This window comes from Myotis daubentonii, chromosome 13, assembly GCF_963259705.1.
Source record: "Myotis daubentonii chromosome 13, mMyoDau2.1, whole genome shotgun sequence".
NCBI lineage: Eukaryota > Metazoa > Chordata > Mammalia > Chiroptera > Vespertilionidae > Myotis > Myotis daubentonii.
In genome coordinates this window covers 40,018,165-40,036,274 of record NC_081852.1, presented here as the reverse complement: position 1 = coordinate 40,036,274, position 18,110 = coordinate 40,018,165, and the positions used below count along the sequence as shown (strand labels likewise).

The following is an 18,110-nucleotide window of genomic DNA, read 5'->3' as shown; positions in this document are numbered from 1 at the left end:
TCAGAGAGAAAGGGAGAGGGAGAGAGAGATAGAAACATCAATGATGAGAGAGAATCATTGATCCTGCATGCCCCACACAGGGCATCAAGCCTGCAACCCGGGCATGTGCCCTGACTGGGCATCGACCGTGACCTCCTGGTTCGAAGGTCAGCACTCAACCACTGAGCCACGACTGCGGGCAGAAGTGCTATTTTTTTTTTTAATATATTTTATTGATTTTTTACAGAGAGGAAGGGAGAGGGACAGAGAGTCAGAAACATCGATGAGAGAGAAACATCGATCAGCTGCCTCCTGCACACCCCCCTTTGGGGATGTGCCCGCAACCACAGTACATGCCCTTGACAGGAATCAAACCTGGGACCCTTCAGTCCACAGGCCGACGCTCTATCCACTGAGCCAAACCAGCCAGGGCAGAAGTGCTATTTTTAATGCTCACTTCAAGGTTTGTTGAATCCTCCTGCTCCCATTGCCTTCACCTCTACTCATCTAGATGCAGAGCATCTGCGATGGGGATGGCTCTGTGGGAGATAGACTGCTGTAGAAGACACACAGGCCTCCGCCCTCACAGGGCTAAGTCTGGAAGGAGATTAGAGATGGGGATGACAGGGTGTAGAAAAAAACTAATGTCTTGATTTTATAATTATACTCTTTGTTCAGTTTTTTACTAAAAAGTGTTTAAATATTTATTCAGCACTGAAGTATTTAAAGTAAAAAACAAAGTCTCCCTTTTCCTCATCTACTCTTGCCATTCCCACTTAACAAATGTAATTGTATAATAGGCTGCTATGATTTTAAATATACTACTTTGGGGATTATAAAATTACATATAACTAATAGATTGCTTTGTGCACTTTCAAATTTATGTTTATTATGTAAGTTAACTTGGGGGACTTCTAAAAAGACTATAAAGAAAGCTTTCTTTCAGTTTGGATACCACACCATTATATCCAGCAGCAGCCAGGGAATTAGCATACCTTTATAGAATTCGAAGTTGTTTTAAAAATTGCAATTAGAAGCAGTGATACTGTGTTCTTCAGATTTATATACTTGGCACTAAATATCAGTATCATTGCTAAGATAAATTCTGTGGTCCCTGAAATGTCTGTGTAATGCCAATTTGTTTGAAAAGTGGCTTTAGTAGAGAACATCAGCATACATGGAATATAAGAAGGGAATGTGAGTTAAAAAAATTTTTTTTCAAAATTCTTACACCCAAGTAATTGTTACCCTTTGGTGGATTAAATACTTATACCAACAATGCTGCCATTGTGCAGAACGAGTTGGGACTCCTCTTTGGGAGTTGCCTCTTTTTAAATAGTCTCACTGGTGACAAGTCACAATCAGTATAATCAGGAAGCAGCCACAAATCTTCCAGAAATAAATCCAATGAGTAGGGTGAGTAATATTATTTCACAAGCAAAGAAAAAAATGTCCTAAAGGAAAGTTTCAGGAGTGATTGGCAAGAGAAACAATGAATGGCCCTATGTATATGGGTGGGGTTTGAGGGCATATAACCACTGACAAGGCTAAGCAGTTAGTCAGCATAGGATGAAGTAATATAAACAGCCAAGACATGAATAAGCCAGACTCAATGCAGCAGGACAGAAGCTGTGATGTCAGTCGTGCAGATGCCACGTTATCTTCTGATTTTAGAAATGTAAATTAACATTGAGCTTTTTGGAGTAGAGGGTCTGTCATTTCTAAAGTCACATACTTTTGAAAATATAATGAAAGATCTAGCCCTAGAAATTACACATAAAGAAAAGTTTGTGAAAGTGATCCTCAAAGAAAAGTCCTTTTCAGAAATTCATGCTTAATTTATTTCTGTTACTTTTGAGTGACTTAAGATGTTTCTGTGAATATAGGCCATTTTGCCCGTCAAGGGATTATGATTTATTATTATAATATTAATAATATTTAAATATAAAATATTTTAAAGAGTATTTAAATAATATTTACATAATAATATCAGGAAAATCTGGGTATTTTTAAATGAACAAAATCCAAACATTGTGTTATTTATTTTTAACACATTGTTTACGGGTAGTTTTTATGGCGCTCTAACAGGTGGTGCGGGCCATTTTTGCTAATTTTTTGCGCAAATGGCAACGTTCAGTAAAATTACGATAACTTTAGTTTACGTATTTATACGTTATCCGCATTCTACCGCTAGTCTATAAAAAACGTATTGATACGTGTCCTGCGCTCTACTATCAGTCAACGTAAAACGTATAAATACGTTTCCCGCATACAATGTGTTAAGAAAACCTTACAATATTTGTCCTTTACAGTGTTTTTTCATGCTTCGAGACTAGTATAGATCAGTGGCTTTCAAACTGTTTTTTAAACAACCCACAGTAAGAAGGATGTTTTACTCAGCAACTGAGAGCACATACACATGTGTTTGTGTAAGAGCTAAAACAAAAGTTTTACCAAACATTATCTAGCTTACATCTTAGGATGAAGTCTGGTATCCTCGTTATATTGTTTCTTTATAAGAAATTCTGTTCTGCAAATACATTAAACTTATTTTGCTATGATCAAATGGGCTTCAATCCACAGATTAAGTAAACCAAAGTCATAAGCAGTCATTTCAGTAGACTTAGAAAAAACATTTGATAAAAGCACTCATTCATGAATAAAAATAAAAACTCTTGCTCTGATAAAAATCTATCTCAAACATCATGATTAATGGTGAAGTTTCAAAAGGATTTCCACTAAAAGCAAAAAACAAAACAAGAATACCCTCTAATTACTTTTTTTGTTCAGCTGTACTATCGTACTAATTATTGCAATAAGTCAAGGAAAAATGTGATATTTAAAAGGTGGGAAGGAAGCAAAAGAAAATTTTGCTTATTTTCATATGATGTACTTGTCTGCATACAAAATATTCAAGAAAATCTTCAGATCAGCCATTAAACACAAGATAATTTACCAAAGTTGCCAAAAGAAGAGAAACACTAAAATTGTGTTCTTCATAGATGCCAAAATTCTCAACAAAATACTAGCAAACTGAATTCAATAGTACATTAAGAGGATTATATGCCACCAGCAGGTGGCATTTATACCAAGGATGCAACAGTGGTTCAAAATCCACAAAATGATGTGGATGTGTTCTGTTCATTACATAAACAGAACCAAGGATAAAAATCATATGATTATCCCAATCGATACAGAAAAAGCATTTGACAAAATTCCACTTCTATTTATGATAAAGACTCAGCAAAGTGAGTATAGAAGGAACTTAGCTTAACTTGATAAAGGCTTTATATGCTAAGAGCACAACTAACATCATACTCACTGGTGAAAAGCTAGGAGCTTTTCATTTAAGATCAGGAACAAGACAAGGATGCCCACTCTCGCCACTATTATTCAACATAGTGTGGGAAGTCCTAGCCACAGCAATCTGACAGAAAAAGAAATAAAAGGCATCCAAACATTAAGGGAAGAAGTAAAACTGTCTTTGCAGATTACATACTATATATAGAAAACCCTAAAGAATCCACCCAAAATGATAGAATTAATAAGAATTCAGTAAAGTAGCAGGATACAAAATTAATATACAGAAACCTGTCATGTTTCTTCATGTTTCTATCTACTAATAATGAATAATCAGAAGGAGAAATTGAGAAAATGGTCCCATTTACAGTTACATCCAAAAGAATGGAATATCTAAGAATGAACTTAAGCAAGGAGGTAAAAGACCTGTACTCTGAAAACTGTAAGACATTGAAGGGGACAACAAATAAATGGAAGGATATACAGTGCTCATGGATTGGAAGGAATAATGTTGTTAAAATGACGACACTACACAAATTTACAGATTCAGTGCAATTTTCATCAAAATACCAATGTCATTCTTCATAGGACTATAGCAAATAATCCTAAAATTTATATGGAATCACAAAATAGCCAAAGCAGTCTTGAGAGAGAAAAACAACAAAGTGTCATACTTTCTGATCTCATACTATGCTATAAAGCTATAATATTCAAAACAATATGGTACTGGCACAAAACAGACACATCAATGGAACAGAATATGGTCAACGTATTTATGACAGAGGAGGTAAAAATATACACTGGAATGATAGTTTCTTCAGCAGGTGGTCTTGGAAAATTGGACAGATACATGCAAAAAAATGAAACCGGACCACTCTCTTACAGCATATAAGTAAATAAACTCAAAATGGGTTAAAAACTTGAATGTAAGGACTGAGACCATAAAACTCCTAGAAAAAAAACAAAGGATGTAAACGATTTGGCATAAGAATGATCTTTCTGGATACAGCTCTTCAGCAAGGGAAATAAAAGCAAAAGCAGAAACAAACAAATGGGACTATATCAAACTAAAAAGCTTCTGCACAGGGAAGGAAACGTTCAACAAAACAAAAAGGCAACCTACTGAATGGGAGAATATATTCACAGGTGGTATATCTGATGAGGGGTTGCTATCCAAACTACATAAGAAACTCATACAATTCAACAAAATAAAGAAACAATCCAATTGAAAAATGAGCAGAGGACATGAAAAGACATTTCTCCAAAGAAGATATACAGGTGGCTAACAGACAAAGGAAAAGATGCTCAACTTCATTGAGCATCAGGGAAATGCAAATTAAAACCACAATGAGATACCACCTCACACTCATCAGAATGGCGGTCATCAATAAATCAATAAAGAAGTGCTGACAAGGATGTGGAGAAAATGGAACCCTTATGCACTGTTAATGGGACTGCAAACTGGGGCAGCCCCTATGTAAAACAGTATAGAGATTCCTCAAAAAACTAAAATAGATATACCATCCAACCCTGGCAATTGACTTCTGGTTATTTATCCAAAGAAAACAACACTAATTTGAGAAAATATATGCAGCATTATTTACAAAAGCCAAGATAAGGAAGCAACTGAGGTGTCCATCGATAGATGAATGGATAAAGAAAATGTGATATATAAATTATTATATTTCATATATAAGAATTTCAAGTAACTAACTGTAGATACATTAACCTAAACCTTCAGAATCCTGGGTTTTTATTTTTATTTTATTTAAAATATATTTTATTGATTTTTTTTTCAGAGAGGAAGGGAGAGGGATAGAGAGCTAGAAACATCAACCAGCCACCTCCTGCACATCTCCCACTGGGGATGTGCCTGCAACCAAGGTACATGCCCTTGACCGGAATCGAATCCAGGACCTCTCAGTCTGCAGGCCGACGCTCTATCCACTGAGCCAAACCGGTTTGGCGAATCCTGGGTTTTTAGAGAACATTTAAGATTTTCATGATTATAATGATCAAGTTGACCTTTTCTTGAGAACCTTATCAGACATACAGTTGGAGACAGCTGTAGTTTCTAAAATAGATTTTTAAAACTTCAGTCTTTCCCACAGAATGTAAGAAATATATGGCTGACTTTAGGAAAATAAGTTCTATTTCCTTGAAAGTCAGCATTTATATACATTAGTTCCTGAGTTTATAAACTTTTTTAAAAATAGAATTTAAATTGTTACAATGAAAATATAAATATAGATAGCATTTACTGAGCTTTACAATTTACAAAGCCCCATTCATGTCTATTATCACTTTTCATCAGAATTACAACCTAGCCGAAACCGGTTTGGCTCAGTGGATAGAGCGTAGGCCTGCGGACTGAAGGGTCCCGGGTTCGATTCCGGTCAAGGGCATGTACCTTGGTTGTGGGCACATCCCCAGTAGGAGATGTGCAGGAGGCAGCTGATCGATGTTTCTCTCTCATTGATGTTTCTTACACTCTATCTCTCTCCCTTCCTCTCTGTAAAAAATCAATAAAATATATTTAAAAAAAAAGAATTACAACCTAAGTTTAGATGCTGTGCTGAGGCTTAGCATGGATTATTCATTTAATCCTCACAGTAATCCTGTGAGATGAGTTCCTTACTCTTATTTACAAATACAGAAATGGGTTTATAGAGGTTAAGAAACTTGTCTGTGTCCCATAGCTAGGAAACCAAGGAGTCAGGGACTTAGCCCTTGCTTTTAACCTCTGGGCATGTATCCATATTACCCCTATTTTACAGACAAAATAAATGAGCCTTTGGAGATATTTGGAGTCTTTTCCAAGGTTGCTTAATTAGTACATGATGGAGCCAGGACAAGAAACCCCAAATCTCCCAACCACCAAGCCAGTGCTCTCTCCAGGAGGCTTAGAGTGGCAGTCCCATTGGGTCAGCAACCCTGACATCCTCAGTCCACTGTAGGAGCTCACTGTAATGGTGACAGAGCCAGAAAGGTAGGATTCAGATTTTGGTAGCAGCATTTTAATTTGATGTACACGACCCAGCTGAATTAGCATTAAATTAGGACAGTGTGTGTCTAGAGCAGCCGTGGGCAAACTACGGCCCGCGGGCTGGATGCGGCCCGTTTGAAATGAATAAAACTAAAAAAAAAGAAAAGACCGTACTCTTTTATGTAATGATGTTTACTTTGAATTTATATTAGTTCACACAAACACTCCATCCATGCTTTTGTTCCGGCCCTCCCATGTGGCCCTCGAGTCAAAAAGTTTGCCCACCCCTGGTCTAGAGACTAAGTTGTTATTTATTATCCCAGCCATATTCACGTTGTTCTCTACACCTGCATTCTTCTTTTCTTTCTTTTTTTAAGTGTTTTTATTGATTTGAGAGAGGGGGGAAGGGAGAAGGATAAGATAGAAACATCAATGTCACCTGCATGCCCCTTACTGGTCTTCAAGCCTGAAACCTGGGCATATGCCTTACCCCAGGAATTGAACCTGGGGACCTCTTAGTTTATGGGTTCATGCTCAACCACTGAGCGACACCAGCAGGGCCACACCTGCATTCTTTTTTCTTTTATTTTTTAATATATTTTATTCATTTTTTACAGAGAGGAAGGGAGTGGGATAGAGAGTGAGAAACATCGATCAGCTGCCTCCTGCACACCCCCTATGGGGGACCAAGCCCGCAACCTGGGCATGTGCCCATGACTGGAATTGAACCCGGGACCCTTCAGTCTGCAGGCCGATGCTCTATCCACTGAGCCAAAATGGCCAAAGCTTGTTATTTACAGGTTTTCCCCCCTCTAATTTGGTGTAAGCCTAACAATGTCAGGATAAGAGGTTGAGACTAAGAGAAGTTAAATAACTTGTTCAAGGTAGTACTACTGGAAGATAGTTTACCCTGGATTAGATGAGAGCTCTGCCAGCACTAAAGCCAGCGTTCCTCTGCACCTCTCTCCCTGGGTAGGGTTTTTGGTGCTCACAATAATAGAGTCCACTCAGTAATTTAAGGACTAATATGGAATTCTGTGCATCATGTCCTGCTTTTTCTTTCATTTCTATATCTGTTTTTTGAGAACTTCCACTAGCTAGCCTTCCTGTTTTTAGAAAACTCTTAAAGGAATTGTTCTAATGGCAAGCCTGGCTCTGGCGCATTTGTACCTGGTATCCGTGTTCTCTGTCAGTGTATTGAGAGCTGACTATCCTGACCCAAGAGAGTCACAGTGAAGAACCTTTTCCTTTTTCTAAGGATACAGAACTTCCATTTTGGGATGTGTTTCCAAGTGGACCACCGTTTCCTTTTTGTCATCACATATTAGGAAGACAGCAAACAAATGAGAATGTAGCTTTGTAGAATGGTATCTGTTTGTAGCTAAAGCCATTTTCCAAAACAAATGTGATTGCCTCTGTTTATCCGTTTAGCCAGAGATCCAGTATCATTCAATTTTTACCTTAGATGAGCAAGATTGCTGTTGACAGTGGCACCTTATTTTTCATTTAACTTTTTTTTTAAACATATTTTATTGATTTTTTTACAGGGAGGAAGTGTATATACACTTTTGTGTATGGCTTCTCTTATTCAGCCTTAAAGTTGTGAAGTTCATCTATACTATTGCATATAAAGAGTGGATTGTTCATTTTCTTTGCTGTATTGTATTCCGCTATAGTCCTTTGGCTCATTTAATATGACATTGTCAGTATTTTGCCATTGATGCATGTCTTAGTGTGTTTGGTGTATGCTCCTGCTTTTGTCTCTGTATTTTAAAGTGGACCTAAATGTAAAGAGTAGAGATTAGAATGGTAAAATATTCAGGTAAGTTAAAATCAAAGCAAGGATGAACTAGAGCTGGTTAACCTGAAAGAATTGTTTAAAAATATGTTTTTATTGTTGATAGTATTACAGATGCCTCTCATTTCTCCCCCTACCCTTTGCCCCCCTAACCTGAAAGAATTGAAGTTCTAGATGGAGGCCATGATCTTGGTCTTCTTAAACTTTGATCTGAGATTTTATTTTTTTTTAACCAGAATATTAACTAGATTGTGAATAGGCAAATCAGATCACATTCAGATTTTTAAAAATCTAATTTCTAATATAAAATTTATAGCATGTTGAAATAAAACTTAATTTCTCTAAATTTGTGTGTTCCAATGTGTTGATCTTTGTCCAAATATTGTAGGAATTTGAGCTTGTCTATGTAAATGACTAAGGAAGCTCTAAGCCTAGTCTGTTGGAACAGAAGCTTTTAGAATCTTCACTTAGTGGAACAGGGAAACACCATCAATTGTCAAGTTTCACCATAAAATGAGAGAGCTTCAAGCCATTACCCGGCAAAAAGCTCCTTTTTTTCCTGAAGAATTGAGACTCTGGGTACTTTTAAGAATATCTGAATCCTCTAGGTAAAGTGAGGGGATGTCCCAGGATCCCACATAGAGCTGATCTGGAATTGAAGTGGATCTTTAGTGAGAAACTGAGAAGACTAGTTAAGAACCTGGAAACTTGACTAGCAGACTACTGCTTATGAAGATGAGTACATTGGATTGCTTTGTGACTTGAAAAAGGTTAATGAGCACTTGAACACACTCTGCACTGGATCTGTTAATTCAAGCATCCTGAGGCATGAATCTTGGCTCCAAATCCTGTGCAGCTCTCTGGATCTAAAGACTGGGTCTAAGATCGCCATCTGGTGGCTCTCTTTGGATATCCAATTTAGTAAAAAAGGGACTCCCAATATCAGTTCATCAACCATTATTAACCCAAAGGGGAAAATTACATCAAGACTATGTTCTGCCATAGTTTCATGTCTGCAGATTAAAGACAAGAGCCCATTTAAGCAGGAGCAATAATAAAATTTATTATTCTAAGTAAGATCTTAAGATAGTTCTAGTCAAGGTGCCATTTTTAGAGTCACCAATTGTTGAAATTCCATCTCTCAGTCTCTAAATATCCTTATTAGAAAGGTAGTACTTAGTTTGAGTTTTGCTTTAATATGCATATTTCATCCTAATTTGATTAGTTATTTGATTTCATAAGAGATCTCATAGTGGTATTATCACTTGAGACTTGTAAAAATAGCACTACACCTTATTTTTACCAGTCTAGATCAAATTCATGAAAATTTACATCACAGATTTAGTGCTGCAGCCAAGAATAGTACTTTTATTTCCACAAGTAACTTGGCAAGTTCCAAAAAGATCCTTTAGTGGCTATGCTAAATTAACGGTGTAGCACTTAGGGAATTAAAGTAAGTGTGAATGAAGGCCATGTGGATCTAATTTTATCTTATAAGTGCTCATATTACCTACTATCTCATAGGGGTTTTAGGAAGTGTAATTTTTATAAAGCATTTTAAGTTCCTGAGGGAAAATTCTATAGTTTAAAATGTCACTGTTTTGCACTGTACTGTTTTGTTTATCCAGCTTACATTCAAACATATTTGGCTAATCACTGTGTGTATCAGCTTGAACTCTGTTTTTTAGGTTCAACTTACAGCGATGTTGCAATACTTACAAAATTTTAAGTCCACATACTAGTAGTTTGTGTTTTCTGAGAAATATTTTTTTCTCCCTTTCAGGTAACAAATATACTCTAGAGACTAGACCAAACCAAGAAGGCATTGATGTAAGACAAGAGCTACTGAAATTCCATTCTACATATTATTCATCCAACTTAATGGCTATTTGTGTTTTAGGTCGAGGTAAGAATCCTTAAACTTTTTTCACTGAATTGGATAATAAAAGTTTTCCATTTTGGCTTTTTCAAAGTATTTGGGAGAAGGATATACAATATTACCTTTTATCTGCTCAGAGGTTTTTGAAAATGATCTCCTTGTAGAAAAAAGCTTAGGCGATTTTTAATGGAGAACTGAAGAAAATATAAATTAATCATAGGTGCTCTAGGCATATAAAATAAAGGATGTATAAAAGAAAAGATTGAAAGATTTGACTTGATAACTCAAAAACTAGAAACAATATTAAAAGACAGATGATGATAAACTGGGAAAACTTTGGAATGTAAACAAGAAAGGTTTGATTTATATATCTATACTAATAAAAGGGTAATATGCTAATTAGACCAGATATCTTCTGGACGTCCTGGACAAAGCCACGGTGGCGGGGGCCGAGGCAGAGGTGGTTAGGGGCGATCAGGCTGGCAGGGGAGCAGTTAGGGGCGATCAGGCTGGCAGGGGAGCAGTTAGGGGCGATCAGGCTGGCAGGGGAGGGCAGTTAGGGGCGATCAGGCTGGCAGGCAGAGGTGGTTAGGGGCGATCAGGCCAGCAGGCAGAGGTGGTTAGGGGCGATGAGGCTGACAGGGGAGCAGTTAGGGGCAGGCAGAGGAGGTGAGGGGCAATCAGGCAGGCAGGCGAGCGGTTAGGAGCCAGCAGTCCCGGATTGCAAGAGGGATGTCTGATTGCTGGTTTAGGCCCGATTCCGCAGGGGTCCTGGATTGGAGAGGGTTGAGGGACCCCCTCACATGCACAGATTTTGTGCACCGGGCCACTAGTGTGTGTGTGTGTGTGTGTGTGTGTGTGTGTGTGTGTGTGTGTGTGTGTGTATATATATATATATATATATATATATATATATATATATATATATATAATTGATTTCAGAGAGGATGGGAGAGGAAGAGAGAGAGAGAAACATCAATGATGAGAGAGAATCATTGATTGGCTGCCTCCTGCATGCCCCATACTGGGGATCGAGCCTGCAACCCGGGTATGTGCCCTGACCGGGAATTGAGCCATGACCCCCCTGGTTCATAGGTCACTGAGCCACACTGGCTTGGCCAAGATTTTATTTTTTAAAAAATGAAAATAAACTAATTATAATATATTGTTTCCCTCTATTGAATTACCATAATTTTGGTTTTAAGTAATACTCATTATAGAAAAGGGATACTTTTGTATTGGTGGAGGTGTATACAAGTTATACAGTTACACTTTCTAGAGGACATTTTAATGAGATACATTACCTTTAAAATGTAGTGGGCCTCCTAATGCTTGCCACAGGCTAATGTCCTTACACTGACTGTTAGAAAGAGGAGGCAGAGCAAACCCACCCCATATACACCTGAGCTCCGGCTCTTTGCCACATCTGTGTTGTTAAAGGGAGGATCTGGCAGGGGGAAAGGTACATTTTTACTTTTAGAAGCACAATCTAAGGAAATAATTAAGAGTTGTTCTAACAGGTGATGTACAAGGATTTTTGGTCAATATAGTACTTGTTAGTGAAAAGTTAGAAACAATCTAAATGTTTAAAATAGGAGACTGGTTAAAATAGTGATGCAATAGCGATATAATAGAATATTTTATAGAAAATAGTATTCCTTCTCCCACTTTCTGTCTGACATGCTTTATTTTTCTTGATAACATTTATTGCTTCCTGGAATATTAATATTTATGGTTGTCTACTATACCAGCATCTTGTTCACTGCTTTGTTCCCAATGCCTGTAATGGTGCTAGGGGACAAAGTAGAAAACAAAAGCACTCTAAAAGCACCATGGGCTATGTGATCTCATTTGTGTATGTAAAAAAAATTCTAAGAGACATAAATGGGAGATATAAGAGAAAGTAGAAAAACACATACCAGAAATTTAATAATGTGGGATAGTGGTTAAGAACTCATCCTCTAGAGTCCGACAGCTTGGGTTTGAATTCCAAATATACTACCTATTCAGTTGTATGGCTGTGAGCTAGCAAAATTACTTCAATTCTCTGAACTTCAGTTTTGCATTTGTAAAATGGAGGCAATACCTCATATGTGTTGTGAGGTTTAATTAAGATAATGCAGAAAAAATGTCCGTATGGTGCCGGACATATATCAAATGGTTCATGAATGGTGGCTGCACTTAGCATCCCATAATCATGACATTATGGATGAGTTTTGCTCTCTTCTTTTTGCTTTTGTTTTTCTAAGTTTTCTGCTATTGGCAAATGTTACTTTTGTAGTTAGAAAATAAGCAATAGGGCTCTTGCATCTTGGCCACCGGCATGCCACCTAGACTGAGGAAGACTCGAAAACTTCGGGGCCAAGTGAGCCACGGCCACAGCTGCATCAGCAAGCACAGGAAGCACCCGGGGGGCCGAGGTAATGCTGGCGGCTTGCATCATCACAGGATCAACTTCGACAGATATCACCCAGGTTACTTTGGGAAAGTTGGTATGAGGCATTACCACTTAAAAGAGGAACCAGAGCTTCTGCCCAACTGTCAACGTTGATAAACTGTGGACCCTGGTCAAGTGAGCAGACACGAGTAAATGCTGCCAAAAGCAAGACTGGAGCTGCTCCTTCATTGATGTGGTGCGATCAGGCTACTACTAAGTTCTGGGGATGGGAAAGCTCCCTAAGTAGCCTGTCATTGTGAAGACCAAATTCTTCAGCAGAAGAGCTGAGGAGAAGATTAAGGGTGTTGGTGGGGCCTGTGTCCTGGTAGCTTGCAGCTACACGGAGGGAAGTTCATTAAAATGTCCACAAGTTAAAAAAAAAAAAGTAAAGGAAAGAAAATAAGCAATAGGAACCAGGATATAAAATGGGTCTAAGAAGTGAGGGCTAATTTTAAAAAGTATACTTTATAATCCTACGTGTTTTCTAAATGTAGGTAGGACAAGCGTGTTCAGTGTCATTGGTCCCGGGAATAGATGCTTCAGCTGTATTTTTGTCTGTGTCCTATTAAAATAAAACATGATTTTAATAAGCACTTATTGAGCAGGTTAATGACAGTCAATGAATCAGACATGAGTGCTGCTCTGTATTCTTGGTTTAGTGGAGATCCGAATAGTGTCTAAAAGAAACGAGATGTTTCAATTCCCCGATCGTGTACACATCACTGTCCCAGTGTGACTGACCCCCTGGGTTAAGTTCAGTAGACTTGATGAGGGGCCTGGGAGAAGTGTCCTTACAGTACAGAGGTGTTAAGAGGAAGCAGGATCTCTTGGAGGAGGGTAGAAGAGTTACCATGTGGAAGATTTTTGTCACGAAGGGACAAAAACATTTTTCTCTGTTCTCCCACAGGGCCATCCCTCTAGTTGTGGTAGCACTAATTACCTGGACACTTGACAAATAGTTACCTATCAAGTACAGACACTGGGATGCCAAGTACTAATGATGTAAAGATGAATGAGACTTAGTTCCCTGTTCTTTGGCTGCTCACAGCTTAGTGGTGAAGACAGACTGTGCAGTATTGTACAGCTCCTTATCTTTAAAAAGCCTTATTGTGAATTTATGCTTTTAGGCCAGAATACTGGAAAGGCACACCTGATAGAACCTTGCTCTGAAGAGCTTTGCCGTCATCAGCACTCCAGGTCCACAAACCTTTGTTGACTGCCCACCTTGCTTCATGTCTCATGTCCCACCTGTGTCTCTTTATGTCAGAGCTGTCACTGACATCTCTTGCTCCAAAGATACCTGCTGCTCCATTCCCGAATTCACTTGTCATATAACAAGCAGCCACTGATCTGCCTTTTATTTGGCTCTGGATATTTTGGGGCCTTTCAAACATGTCAAATCAAAGTAAAAATAACATATGTTTTGTAAATAAAGTGCAAATGCCCACATTTATAGGCCTAGAAGAGAATTTCAGATTATATGAGAGCAGTTCTCAAATAGTGATTAAGAACTCTCTAGAGAGTTCATGGAAAAGTTCAAAATGGGTCATAGAACATCAAGGGACATTTCTTATTTGATCCAAATGCTTCCTGACAGTAACAAGTGATGAATGTTTATACCATTTATAAGTAACCTATTTTTGAGGAGACAGAATCAAGGTGAGTGGTTATATTATTTATGAAAAGATAGCCTTTTTTACTTTTTAGTTTTTAGAATAATTGTAAAGTCTAAACACGGAAAAAATTTCATCTGACACTGAAAGGTATAAAATAGAAATCAAATTCTTCTTCCTCATCCCATTCTATAACCACCATACCTTCTCCTTAAAGATAGTCACCTTAATTAAAAAAAAAAAATTGTCACCTTAAGTCATTTCTTATTATATACTTCCAAAAGTAGAATTTTGTTAATATACTTACATATATGTATGTTTGTTAAAAAATTAAATAAGATACATCACATGGCGTTGCTTTCTAGCCTGCAGTTTTCACTTAATAGAGCATTGAGACATTTTCATATATAGATCTTTCCCTCATTAATGGCTGCATTAAATTCTACTGTTCAGACATTTCATAACATCCACACATTGGTAGCTGTTAGGTCATTTCCCGTTTTTGTTGTTGTTATAAACTGTTGTAGTGAACATCTTATAACTTTATAAACTTTTGCAAGTATAACTCTATTAAAAAATAAGGTAGGTAATAACATAGGAGAACTTCATGTAAGTGGCCACATAATTTTATCAACGATTACAAGTCTTTGAGTGAATTTGGAATATTATAATAAAGTATTATTTAATGTTAGACCTTGGAAGAGACTTGTGATCATCCCACCCAACTTTCTAGTTTTACAGAACCTGGAGTGGTTAACCAGCCTCTCCAAGTAGTCCGTTGACATAGTTGCTTGGTAAAGCGAGGGTTAGAATCCAGGTCCCCTGACCCTCCTACCCAGAATTCTTTTCACCATTTTATACTATTTCCACACAAAATCAATCATTTGCAAACTCTAATATTTGACTTTTAGCAATGAATGTAGACTGTTTATAAGGTGGATGTCACAGTTTGTCAGCTGATGGTTTAGTATGGGAATCATGGAAAAATAGCTTCCAAATGCAACTGATTATTATTGTTTCTAAATTTATTACAGTATAACATTTGTGTAACAGCTTTTTATTTATTCATTATTAATTTTTTAATCCTCACCCAAGGATATTTTTTTTAATTGATATTGCGAGTGGAAAGGAGGGAGTGTGGGGGGGAAAGGGGCAGAGAGGGAGAGAGAGAGATAGAGATCAATGTGAGAGAGAGACATAGATTGATTGCTGCCCGCAGGAACCCTGACCTGGGCCAGGGATTGAACCTGCAATGCTTTGATGCTTGGGTTGACGTTTTAACCATTTAGCAACACCATCTAGACCAGCATAACGTTTTTTAGACTATAAAGAGGTAGACGTGAAGTATATCATTATCAATATAGTTTAACAGCTTTAGAAGTTATATAGGCATTTCTAGGACTTAACTGCTTCAATTTACCTGAAACAATTAAAAAAAAAAACACCACATTTAGGTTTTCCTTTAATAGTGCTGAGGTTTATCAGGGATCCTAAGGTCCCCCCCCCCCCCCCCCCAGCTGTATTGAGATATAACTGACATACAACATTGTGTAAGTTTAAGGTGTATGATGTGATTTTATGTTTGTATATGAGATCCTAAGGCCTTAAATACTACTTGTCATATGTTATAATTAGATTAAGTTCTGTTTTCCTTATATGTTTTCCTGTAGAATCATTAGACGACTTGACTGATCTGGTGGTAAGGTTATTTTCTGAAGTGGAGAACAAAAATGTCCCATTGCCAGAATTCCCTGAACACCCTTTCCAAGAAGAACATCTTAAAGTAAGTACATGTATTTCTGGTTTTGTTTTTTAAGTTTATGGGCTTATATATGCTTAGTTTACCAAATAATAGATGGAAATTTTTGAAGATTTTATTATTTATATAGTTTTTACTATTTATCTGGATAATCAAATCAATTTCACATTTATTAGGGACATGTTTCATCAAAAAGATACCAATATAATCCGATCTTTGCATGCTAAAGGTAGTTTTGGTAGCTGTAACCTTAGCAGACTATAAAAGCTATGATCCAGTGCCAGAGGACAAGCATCCAGAGGACAAGCTGCACAGTCCAGGGGATAAAACGTGGACTTTATACAAAATGTAATGACATTCCACTAAGAAAGAGGCCAGGTCATTATTTCTTTATGCTTAGTGTGATCTTCTTTGGCAGTTGATTCTCTCTTGAATTTTGAATTCTTCTATGAAAATCGGTATTCTTCATAGTTTATAAATATAGGGTGTCCTCCCAAAAAAATATATACACACTTTGAATAATCATAAAGGCAGTGTTTATTAAAATACATTTCATTTTCAAAATTGAGCTATCAGCTGTTAAAGTGTGCATATATTTTTGAGGGACACCCATTTTTGGGGGGGGGGGGACACACCCTGTATTTTATTCAGTGAGAGTTGTATGTAGCTAATCTTTTGTGATTTTTTTCCCCCTCCAGCAAATGTATAAAATCGTACCTATTAAGGATATTAGGAATCTTTATGTGACATTTCCCATACCTGACCTTCAGAAATACTATAAATCAAATCCTGGTCATTATCTTGGTCATCTTATTGGGCATGAAGGTCCTGGAAGTCTGTTATCAGAACTTAAATCAAAGGGTAAGTCTTTTGGGCACCAGTTTCTGAGCATAATATTCCACTATATCTTTTTACTCTGGCTCTCATTTCCTCCTAAATATTTTCCTGTGAAAAAAACATTTTTGGATGAGAGACTGTTTTGGGTTTATGGGGGAGAAAGGTAGTGGTTGTTAAGTGTACTTAGTTTTTTGCTTTGGGGGACCTTCCACCCCCCAATAATTTGTTTTATCCTTTAGCATTGAGCACTAAAGGTTAGGTATTTCATAAGATGTTATGGTGCATGTTTTAAACGTAAAAAGAGGTCAAAAAGTATAAACTCACATTGGATATATTTTGCTATCTCTATAAAGTGTCAGTACCCGTAATTTTTTTGCCTGCTCTTACCCTTGAAACCAGAGGGTGTACCAAGATCTAGTCTGTAAAGGATTTCCTCTCAACTTAGGCTTCACTTTCACACACACTTACACAGTAGTCTACTCTTGATTTGGGAACTGACTTGGGGAGTCCTGAAGAAAGCTTCCAAGCCCCCCAAAATCCCTTAAGTCTTCTGCACTATATGAAACTGCTTTTCTGCTCTTTTTTCTAATCACCTCCACCCCCCAGTCTTTTCTGCAGGAGATCCATTCTAATCCTTTTGTGAATTTTAAAAAAGATTCCTTTGTCCTAAAAGAGGCCACACATGCAATCATGTTATTTGCGTTGATTGTTACAGGCTGGGTAAATACTCTTGTTGGCGGGCAGAAGGAAGGAGCTCGAGGTTTTATGTTTTTTATCATTAATGTGGACTTAACTGAAGAAGGATTATGTAAGTATTGACTTTTTTTGTCTTTGAATGAAAAATGACTTTGTATGATTTATTTTTTTAATTTCCTTACCTGTGATCTGTTTTATGTTTGTGAAGTTATAAACACTTCATCCATTGTACTTTTCATGTGCAATGTGCCCTTCGTTTCATGGATGATTTTCCCACCTTAACATCTGATCATTATGTTGCACTTGTCAAATGTGTACTTAGCTTTTCATTTGCTCATTTATTATCCCAGAGCCCATTCTATTACATATCCCAAAGCCTAGAGGGCCTTGTTTGTGGGACCCTAAAACCTGTCTCAGGGAGGTGAGAACTCCATTTCGTAGAGGGACCATCTTCTGCTTACTTTAGGAGCGAGCTCACTGCTTTAAAGGATTTGAGGACTGAATGGTTTTTAAGTGTGCCCCTTTTTTCCAGTACATGTTGAAGATATAATTTTGCACATGTTTCAATACATTCAGAAGTTACGTGCAGAAGGACCTCAAGAATGGGTTTTCCAAGAGTGCAAGGTACCTTTGTTTCACCAAAATTATTCTTAAGGAAAATTCTCAGAAAACATATATATGTGAATTAATTTAAATTTAAGGCCCAGTGAAACTTTTGAAGATTTTTTTTTCCTAATCTAAGTAAAGGTTTGCAATGCATAGTAGCTTTAGTTAAGGCTTAGTTTGATTGGCTGCCTGGGGCACAGTTAAGGGTTATGGCATCATA

At 37.3% G+C, this 18,110-nt stretch overlaps 1 protein-coding gene and 1 non-coding gene across 5 annotated transcripts in view; both read left to right on the top strand.

Annotated features, from left to right (window-relative positions):
• IDE (insulin degrading enzyme) overlaps positions 1 to 18,110 on the top strand; it is an 82,899-nt gene that overhangs the window by 30,402 nt on the left and 34,387 nt on the right. For all 4 annotated transcript variants that reach the window (XM_059662851.1, XM_059662850.1, XM_059662852.1 and 1 more), the window contains 5 exons: positions 9,847 to 9,969; positions 15,663 to 15,775; positions 16,450 to 16,612; positions 17,304 to 17,396; positions 17,817 to 17,908. In XM_059662851.1, the coding sequence (XP_059518834.1) occupies positions 9,847 to 9,969; positions 15,663 to 15,775; positions 16,450 to 16,612; positions 17,304 to 17,396; positions 17,817 to 17,908 (584 nt within the window). The remainder of the gene's footprint in view (positions 1 to 9,846; positions 9,970 to 15,662; positions 15,776 to 16,449; positions 16,613 to 17,303; positions 17,397 to 17,816; positions 17,909 to 18,110) is intronic.
• On the top strand, positions 11,262 to 11,393 carry LOC132215043 (small nucleolar RNA SNORA51). Its single transcript, XR_009448411.1, has one exon. It is a non-coding gene; the product is annotated as a small nucleolar RNA SNORA51 (small nucleolar RNA).